The 10,772-nt window shown below is 32.2% G+C and overlaps 1 protein-coding gene across 1 annotated transcript in view; it reads right to left on the reverse strand.

The window, feature by feature from the left end:
- The window catches only part of LOC132728510 (E3 ubiquitin-protein ligase MYCBP2-like), a 119,961-nt gene extending 109,189 nt beyond the window's left edge, over window positions 1-10,772 (reverse strand). Inside the window, exons 1-7 of the mRNA XM_060714151.1 lie at window positions 10,517-10,772; window positions 5,952-6,012; window positions 3,989-4,216; window positions 3,520-3,673; window positions 2,625-2,821; window positions 1,498-1,636; window positions 596-711 (exon numbers count right to left, since the gene is read on the reverse strand). Of these exons, the coding sequence (XP_060570134.1) occupies window positions 596-711; window positions 1,498-1,636; window positions 2,625-2,821; window positions 3,520-3,673; window positions 3,989-4,216; window positions 5,952-6,012; window positions 10,517-10,638 (1,017 nt within the window). The 5' untranslated portion in view covers window positions 10,639-10,772. The remainder of the gene's footprint in view (window positions 1-595; window positions 712-1,497; window positions 1,637-2,624; window positions 2,822-3,519; window positions 3,674-3,988; window positions 4,217-5,951; window positions 6,013-10,516) is intronic.

Raw genomic sequence — 10,772 nt, forward strand, 5'->3', positions numbered from 1 at the left:
TTGTTAAGTTAACAAAGAAAGTAACTTACATGTTGCAAAACGGCACTTATAATCCATGTGAATTACCAAAAAGAGGTCAAATATTCACTATGTCAGTTATGTAGAAGAAATATAGCGATAAAGAATGCAAACTCAGTCATTAATCCCACATAACATGTAAATTTATACATGAATCTTGAATCTTTTTATACTTTTCTTAAAATCTTTGTGCATTTATCTCAAGTCTGATTTTCTTGAAATACTCTGACTCACATGGAGGCATGCAACTTTAATTGTGCATAGGGTCTTTAGCTTTATCAAGATTACATAGGACATTTACTGGTATTCTATATTTATATAAATGAGCGGTGTCACAACAAAACCAACATAATGCGTTTACGACCAGCATGGATCCAGACCAGCCTACACATCCGCGCAGTCTGATCAGGATCAATGCTGTTCGCTATCAGTTTCTCTACTTGTAATAGAGTTGGTAAGCGAACAGCATGGATCCTGATCAGACTGCGCGGAAGCGCAGGCTGGTCTGGATCCATGCTGGTCGCAAACACATTATGTTGGTTTTGTCGTGACGCGGCTCAAATGTAGTTTTATATACCTTTAATGATCCACCATAGCCTGAGCCTATTTTGAATAGTCCATATTTATTGTGTATATACAGGTAACGTCCATCTGACGTTATAGCAGATATACCTTGTGAATCTACAGATGATGCTGAAATACATTACATTTATATAGAAATATGTGTTGTGTAACAATTAAATGAAACATGCTCCTAAATTTTTTAAAATTAAAATTATATGAAAGAGACAATTAAACTCAACACTACTTGATTTATGGCTTTTAGTATACATATAGATATCTGAAAAATTAACTTAATAGCCAAGCTTTTTATGAAAAAAACATCACCTGAAAAATTATAATAGGACAAAGTTGATTATGTGATAAAATTAAAGACACATTTTTATCACGTAAGGACCTACAGAATTTGCACAAACACAATAAAATGGATAAAAATTGTTGAGTTATTATGAAATGGTTCTCAGGTATATGTCTTAACCATAAAAATACATTCAAAGTCCCATCAGTCTTCTACAAAATTTGTATTATGTAGCATAGATCATACCAAATTACTTTAAAGGCCAATTATGCCTCAGAAATACTATCATTTTTCCCCACAAAAATCTAAAATTATTGCTATCATGTTACAGTCACTTGCCATAAACATGAAGATGGACTATCTTCGCATCTTTTGCTTTGTTGGCAATTGGTATAATTATAGTGAATTAGTATTTTGTATGGAAGTCAAAATACTACTTTGTTTACATTTTGCTACCTTTACAACACATTACTTAATATTCAGCGCTACCTTCTTCAGCTGTTAAACATCTAACATACTCTATATCCATTATTAAATTCATGTTTGACATTTCTTAGATATCAATTTCTGTGGCATTCTGTGCCTTTGAAGCTCGAATGTAATATGACCATTTAGCTTACTATGTGGTATATCTTGTAGAGTAAAGGAGAACAGTCTAGATTGTTCTTTTACACCATGTGTAAACCAGTCTGGTAGATGAGTCTTCCCCTGTAACACTGCTTGTACACTCTTCTGTAGAGATGTCAATATACCTGGTACCTGTAATATACAAACAATACTTGTGGTCAAACTTTAGCTTGTTTTGAAATGGATTCAGGCCAATATCTTATAGTCACAAACCATGTGTAAACATGTATTCTTTATAGAAAATTGTAATGGTATTAAATCATAATGACATATCTAACAGAATTACAGAAAACTGTGTTAAATATTCCAAAATGGTGACAGTGTTATTATGTGTGTCTTGTTTTTGTTTCTTTTTCAATGGAAGGGACATATGATTCAAGTCTATATACCAATGGCCACAATTTCTGACAAATATTTGAATATGATGTCTTTCCTTCAAAAATTCATGCAAATGTATTAATATGATATGACACATGTGTAGCTTTTAAAATAACATTCAAATACTATAGAAACAATCTGCAAATTTATGCAAATTCAGTATTGCTGGGATTATTCCCCAATTTGTAAAAAAATGTTCCAATTATCTAGAGGAATTTGAGATCAAGATTTTGTTACATAGAATAAAATGTAAGAATCCAAAATTCTGCCTGACCATTTACATGTAAAGCAATACTGGACTCCCTTGACTTTTTTTGAAGGTTACATAAGGTTACATTTACACATATATTATTAGTTATAAAGATTGTTGACAGGTTATATGGCCCTATATAAACAGCTGTTTGTAAATATAACCCCAACCATTATATTGCAAACAGCCCTTTATATTCAGCCATATAACCTGTCAACAATCTTTATAACGAATTTAAAATACAGCAAACATCATTTTTTAGAGAAAAAAGTAAGATTTCTTCATGAATCGACAGCTGTGTATATAAAACTTATATAAACGTCACGATTATCCAATGAAAAGCGACGTTACAAACGTGCAGTATTATAAAATCTCTTCTAAGTCACTCACTGTTAAACTGATTTATTTCGTCCATTTTTAGAGATAATACTGATACAAACATATACTCCTGTAAAGTTAAAAACATGTCCTATGTTGAGTAAATCATCTCACCTTTATATGTTCTGATGCTAGAGGGCCGGTGCTCATTAGTAGAGCAGCTACAGCAGTTAAGAGTTTGCCTGTATCTCCTAGAGCTATCACCAAACTGATCAAAGCTGAACATGCCAGAGATGTCAGTGACAGTCCCTGATGTACAAAATCAGGGCCAGAATTGGTGGCTATATCCATCAGAAGTTGAAATAATCCATCTGTAAATTGAATTAATACATTGTATTGATATGATTTATAATACTGTTAAACAAAAGGCAGAATTGTGGTCTCTTAACCACAAATTTACTTCATCGTCATGTCAAAATGTTAAATTAAAGCAAATTTTTTCTTACAACCACAATTCTTACATAAATATGATAAACCGGAAAATGTGGCACTTATGTATCTATACAAATGACAAAACTAGAATGTGTCCAGAGGAAAGGATGCCCATGACAAATATAATGGTATATATGAAAAATCAACAAGGGCCATAATCTGTTAAATTTGGTCGCAGCAAAAATTCCTTCGTTTACTACATTACATTAGGCTGTTCATCCTGAAGTTTAAGCAAAATCTGCCATCAGTTTAAGGTAGTTGTGTTCACAAAATTTCTACTAGTTATGTGGAAAAAATCAACAAAGGCCATAATTCTGTTAATTTGTCGCAGCAAATTCCTTTATTTACTATCATCTACCATTAAGGTTTTCATCCTGGAGTTTAACAAAATTCATCCGGTTAAGGGAGTTGCGTTTACAAGATTTCTGGACGTACGTCAAAAGTAGCAAATTTTACAACCACAATTCTTACATTTTGTGGGTGGAGCATAAAAATCTGACAAGTTCATTCTTATATAAATGTTTCATCATTTCATTAAGTAAGTGCTACTGTATGAAAGATGTTAAAGTTCACATACCGACAACATCCGTTGGTTCATGTTTCATACTTTCTGGAAGCTGTCCTTGTAACATGTCTAAAAGTGCTTTCATTGCCTTCACACATAACTCTGGGTAGTTGGCCCGAGTCTCTCTAACCAACTCAAATACACCACACAACCCAAGCCCAACAATCTGAAAATATATTTATAATGCATTATAATATCCATATCAAACTATGCATAGTACGTAAATACATAGACTATAGAAGGGGCTTATTAGTTAATAATAACTTCATACTTTACATTTGATGTCCAGTGACAATAAACTTTCGATATAAAAAGAAATTCAAATATAAATTGGGGCTTTAAATAATAACAACCCTTTTAAACAAAAATTTTGTTCTGCATAATATTCCGACATCAACCTAGCATCCACAATGAAACTTTACTTTTCAAGACATAAATCTTGCTACGCTAACACAGTTTGGTAACAACATTTTATACCAACCTTGGGTATTTTGACGGCCACATCTCTGCTTTTATCCTCAATCTCTTCATCAGTTTCAGAGTCAGAAAAATTGCCTGTACTTTTCTGGTAGACCTTTGTTGCTTCTTTCATACATTTTTCTAGAAGTGTCTGTCTAACGAGAGCGTACACGTTGAATGTTGAAGGATTTCCAGGAATCTCTAGATTAGTCACTGTACTCTCAGGTACTTCCTCGGGGCTTGCATCACGCTGTTTATATATTAGAAAATTCATAAAGAATTTTTTGGACAGTTTGTTTGGCCCAGCATTAAAGGTAATATAAAAGCATCAAACAATACACTTGTTAAATGTTGATGAACATTACAATCAATTTATGATACTGCACAATTATTTCCAATCGATAAAATAAAACTACAGTAATAAAGTTGCAGGTAATATAAAGTTTAAACATCATGATCATGAATGTCTCAGATCCTGCAGATTTACAGCCTATTTGTTTGAATTTTGATTCTATTTTAATAACTGTCAATTATCAATTAACTGTCAATAACAAGGAGAAAATCTTTAAGTTGGTCAGCTATGTTATAGAACCTGTTCAGTCTGTGAAGATGTGTTCCCTGACATGGCTGTACACTGAAAACTTTTAGTTTATTAATTCTAAAGGTTAAGTACTATCATTAATGTAGTTTCTCTAAAAGAATCAAAGTGTGTATTTGAACCTAATAATTAGGAATTTGAACGGGTTTCACTTTTAAGCTAGTACAATCATTTTTTAGCTAAAATCCGATTAGAAAATTCAATAACCTGTTACCAAGATAAGTACAGTGTAACTTCTGAAAACCGAACACCTATGGGACTAGCCAAAAAATTCGGAATTTGCAAGTTTCCGGAATTTAGAAATTCGTAATTATCTGAACCAGTAAAATCATTATACATCAATTATTTTTTAGTAAGACATGATGAAAAAATATGAAGCTGATTAAATTAATAAAATTAATAAAATAGCAAAATTGTAGGACTTTTAATTTACTATTTTAAATTTCATTATCACCTTTAACTGAATCTGCTGATACAATAGCATAATATTAATTATCACAATTTATCCTTTAGTATATTTCATATACATGTAGTACCTGCTATTTACCTGTATATTTTTATTTACATTATTTTTCTCAATTTCTTAATTTTCACACTTAAAAACAAGTGTTTGATATGCTTGACAGGTTGCAATTATAATAGGTGTCAAGATAAATGGTTACTGTTAATTGGAAGATACTGACATTTTGGAGGTTTTTCAATTACAAGTGTAATATTTCTTCACACCTTATTTTAATTTCCGGATTTTGGAAGTAAATTTTAATTGATATAACCCAAATTTTACCAGAAAATCGTTCGGTATTCAGAATTTAGAAGTTCCGCAATTCAGAGGTTTTGATTACATAAAAAACAGAAGGAGAAATTTCGGAACCCTGAAAAATGTTCTGATTTCAGAAGTTTCCGAATTTTAGATGTTCCGGAATTCAGAAGTTACAATGTATTTGGCAAAGAGGCCAAAAAGTTATATTGAATCTAAATTATTATAATACCATTGTTATTTATAACAAGATATAACATTTTTTTGTATTTTAGTTGTACTCAATATAACGTATATTTTTCCCGATCTGATCCAGAATGGTACAACCCTAACCGAAATAGTTACTCCATATCCGGATATGTATTGTAATCATTTTGAGAACAACAAAATACACACAAAATGTGATATCATGTTTTTCTACCCGTGACATCCCTTCTAATACTGGATGGAAATATAGTGTAACAGATTTTCCTAAACAGTAAGTTTGTTTTTTCTTGTTGTTTTGGGGGGCTTTTTTCACAACATATATTGACTGACAACAGTATTTCAAATTAAGTTACAACAAGTAATTAATTAAAAACTTTAAGTAAGAATTTTTAATATATATCAAATATCAACCATGTTACTTACCTTTGATTTTTTATCTTTCACTTTGTGTTTAGCTTTCTTTGGCTTTTTATCTGGCTTCTTTCTGAAACGTCACAAACAAAAGTTCATTTTAGATGAAGTTTAAATCAAAAGCTGAGCCTTAGTCCAAACCACTAAGGCATATTAAATTAATGTCAGTAAAACACCTTTTAAAGCAAACCCAAAGGGCCTGCTAGTAAAGCGAGCATTACAGTAACGCAAGTATCTGTAGAAGTGATGGTTTTGAAAACTTTCGCCGGAAGTACAGCAAAATTATGGGTAATAAGTTTGCGTGCTCTTCATCAGAGGTGACTTTGGTTCCCTGTCAAATTATATTTAGAGCATGCCAGGAATCAGTACCAGTAGGTTACCTGCACTGTTGTTTACCAAAGCATCCCGGTAAACAGTTTACTGGTTTCCTATCTCATTGTGGTTCCCATTCAAATTGACAATTGGAATTCCTTGCTAATTACCATTAAATCAAATACAAACATGGCTGAAGCGTTCAAAATACGATGAAGATTAACTAAATTAAGTTGAAAAGATTGTTTGATGCGAGACTTGGTGCGCATTGACTTCATTGAAATGCGCGATCTGCAAAATTATGCGTGAATCGCGCAATCGCGCGGCCTAGATGCAACACTGTTGATTGTTTCAAGTATTTAGCATACATCATAAATTGCAGTCAAAAAATAATTGCCTTCTATATACCCATCTTCAGACCTGGGGTAATCATTAATCGTAATCATTGATTTTTTAATTGATTACATGATTACATTGTAATCATCATGTAATTGATTACCTTGCTCAAAATTGATTACATTAATTGTAATTAATCAATTACAGCTTAAATTTGATTGATATTGATTACTTTCAGATTTTACATGAAACTATTGAAATTCAAATGATTTATTTCACATGTTACAGTTTAACTAAGGTAGTAAAATATCAAGTGAGACATTTTAATACATCACTCACAATGAAGAAATAAGTTTTAATCCATACAGTTAACCAAATTCTAACTGAAAGATAGACATCATTGTTTGGCTGGTATTCTAACCAAAATGTCAAATCATTGGATTTATGACGTCTTTGAATTTCCTAAAGAAACATCTGGAAATGTGACAGCACAGTGCAAATTGTGCCCTAAGGAGATAAATGGAAACACTAAGTCACATTCAAATTCCATTACCCACATAAAGGTATGTTAAATTTTGTTTCACATATTTTGGTTAAACCATGTTTTAAAAAGTTTCAAACAATGTAGATAACTTCTTTACTTTGTATATTCTAGAGTTTATGTCAGATGCATATTACCATATTTTAATTATATGCAACAGTTATTTTGTAAGGTGATAGACAATGTGCCTATATTATAATGGATACTGTTGTACCATTGAAGTGTTTGTAAAAAAACTGATAATTTCTTTGTAAAGTATATTGTCTCTTTGAATTCCCATATAAAAATTTATTGTTTTCACACCTGTTTTAACACCTGTATACAGTATACTGTACAATTGACACTTTTAAAAATTTCTGTTGCAGAGAGTTCATTATGAAACCTACACCAAGAAGACTGAGGACCATCCCTGCATCATTGGCCCCTGTAGAGCGTTTGTTTAGTGTTACAGGCAAAATTTTCCGTCCTGATAGATGCAGTCTGACTGATAGACGGTTTCATGAACTTATGATGCTAAAGTGCAATGCTAAAATATGATAAAGTGATGTGACAGTAACTAAAAGTGTGTTAAAATGATGACTGTTGATGAGCTGGAAATCCTTTTTTTTGTGTATATAATGTATATATTAAATAGCATTAAGAAACTTTTGTTTATAGTTATACATGGAATGTAATCAATTATCAATCAATTACTTTCTCAAAGTAATTGTAATTTAATTGATTACAGAGGCAAGTCTGAGTAATCAATTGTAATCAATTACAATAAAATCTGAAAGTAATTGTAATTAAATCAATTACTTATCAATGTAATCATCCCCAGGTCTGCCCATCTTATCCATTAATTAAAGAAAAATAGAAATAGACACTGCAGCAATTTCAACTTCCGGTACATTACCGTTTCGCTATAACCTTTTCCCAAAATTAATTTATTAATCCTGAAATGGAATTATTAATCTCGAAATTGGACTTTAAGTGAACTTATTTTATCTGACGGGTACCGTAGATTCAATTTAGCAGAGATTTTTTCCAGGATTTTAGGAACATGACATATACCGATGGCATTGGGAATTTCAGCGGTGTTTTGTTAAAAATTGGGAAAAAATGCATGACTGAAATTTTGCAGTGCTTAAATGGATGCAAACAATTACTGTCTATAATGGCATCTTCAAACATTTGAGCACTATTACAGTGAAGAAGCCCTAATTTGCAAAGATTTTAGATTTTTCATTCAATATTTTTATTTGTTTACTTTCAATTGGGTATCTTTTCCTGTGGATTAGGAAAATAATATACTATTTTCATTTAGATATATAAAACAGCCATATTTTGAAAGTAAAAAAATAGTTTGGTAGTGTTGAGTGAATTGTGCGACTGAAAGTGTACTGTACTGTACAGTTCTAAAGTACAGGGTTCTCGGGGACGCTTATTTCGGCATCCCGGTACGCATGTTTATTACAGCTGGACGCAAATATTTCAGAGCAAGGATTCCACATACGCTTAATTTTGCCTGGGGACGCATAAACCGATTGTTTACAGCCACAAATACACAAATGCGCCAGAGCGTGTCAGTCTATAGATAGGTGGTCCTATGCACATCGACCCGTGAAGCGATTAGCCAATCAGCGATAACGCTTCCGATCATTATCACGCAATAGTGATACACGCGCTGTACAGTACATGTAATTACCAGATATAATACGAGGTGATAATTTTATATCTTTAATCAACAGTTGATTGGAAATTAGCAAATTTTACCGACAAAAGGATCAAATTATCGACTATTTACGCCGCACGTTTAAAGACTGTTTGAGTGTAATTTTGAATATTTTCGGCATTTTCTAGGCACAATTTTGCTTTAGTTTCATTCTTGCAAAAACTTTCTATAAGAGTATTAAGAATTTAAGATATTGTGCCGAAATGCCAGGACAACAAACCAAAATACACATAATGATACGCTTTTCTTTGATATTTAGATTCTATCCGAAAATTGATCCTGAACATCGGCTATTTCACGTTCGCCAGAAACCATTAAATTTCGCGAAAATTCTTGGTTTCCAAGCCAAACAGTTACATGCGAATGAATTGTTCCTTTATTATTTAATCACCATTAAATCTTTAAACATCGATCTTCAATTTGCCCCCTTTTGAAGATATTTGCTAAAATAATTGTCGATCGGATGAATCTCTTACACACTGTGTGAAGCTGTACACGATTTTCCTATTCATTCCGCTAAACGCTGCCTATATACATTTACGTTTTTTTACAAATATAAACTTTTTGTCTTTAGAGTGGACTTATTTAACCAGAATAAAATTTGATTTGGTATAAAAGTGAAAAAAAACAAAACAAAAAAAAACAACGATTTCTATGTGTTGATTATAATGAAATAATTTCATAATAAATACTAACAACAAAACAATAATTATACTATGTAGTTCAGAGTTTCTTTTGAATAACTATACACTTTGGAAGACTCTTGAAAATTCAAAATATCAGCAATGCTATTGTGAGCATTTAATGACTAATCTGTAAACATATTAATTGCAATGAGCTTTTGGACTCCAACTTTTTCAGGGTTGGGAGTCCATGGACTCCATGTTTTAAAGTCCTAGTGAGAACCCTGAAAGCATGAATTAAAATGTAATCATAAATAAAAAGAAAAGGTGCAATTAAATGTGTGCTGCTGCCAATAGGTTTAATAGATATGGCTTTGGAACTACAAATTCTTTCAGAGCTCATTTTGAGGCATTGCCTTATTCATATTAATTTTTGAAACAGACATGCTCAGTGAATTAATATGGGGAAGTCAAAGTCCGAAGCCGCTTTGCAGCCCCTGGCTTTGGCTTGCCCGGCTATAAGCTACATGTGTATAATTTAAAAAGAAATCAAAAAGAAAAAATATAGAATTCTATACCTATCAGCTAAATTTTCAGTGCCATTTCTTGTTGGGCACCATAACACATCGATAAACGGCGAGTAATACGATAATTGACAAATCGCAACTTTTCGGCCTACAAGATAACGACAAAAGCCGGGGAATTATGGGCAGCCTTCTTGGATGGGAACCATAATAAGACAGGAAACCAGAACAAAGGAAAGCAGTACCGAATGGCACTTTTGAAACAGAAAATGTCAAATAAAAATACTGATTTCCCGTTCACAGGCTTTGCCTAATTTCATATTACAAGCCACTTGTACTGGTAGAGTTTTCATACAGATCCCAAATGATTCTACTCAGAAAATCATTTGGCTACAGTAGAATTTACTCTAGAATAATTTTACTAGAAACACAAAAAAAATGAACTTGGTCATTAAACAGTGACAGGAGTCACCAACATGTATGAATTTCAGCGATGAGAAAATTAGAAATAACAATATAAATCGTACTTCTGGACGTTATTTTCTTCCGGAAGCTGGAATAATTCATGAAATTTCTGCCCAAGTTTGTCGCCTTTCAGAAACAGGTCAAGTTCACTTCTCGTTGAAGGAAGAACAGATGCAGCAGCCATTCTATGAAATGTCAATGTTTATCATATATGAAAGACTAAATTAATTATTAACTAGTTCCATTTTTAACGCAAATAAGTCAAAATCGGGAATTTTCAAAGACATCCCAACTTTCGCTTTGCAGGTGACATTTTGA

This window comes from Ruditapes philippinarum, unplaced genomic scaffold (genome assembly GCF_026571515.1).
Source record: "Ruditapes philippinarum isolate M1 unplaced genomic scaffold, ASM2657151v2 ctg527_1_1_1_1, whole genome shotgun sequence".
In the NCBI taxonomy this organism is placed as follows: Eukaryota; Metazoa; Mollusca; class Bivalvia; order Venerida; family Veneridae; genus Ruditapes; species Ruditapes philippinarum.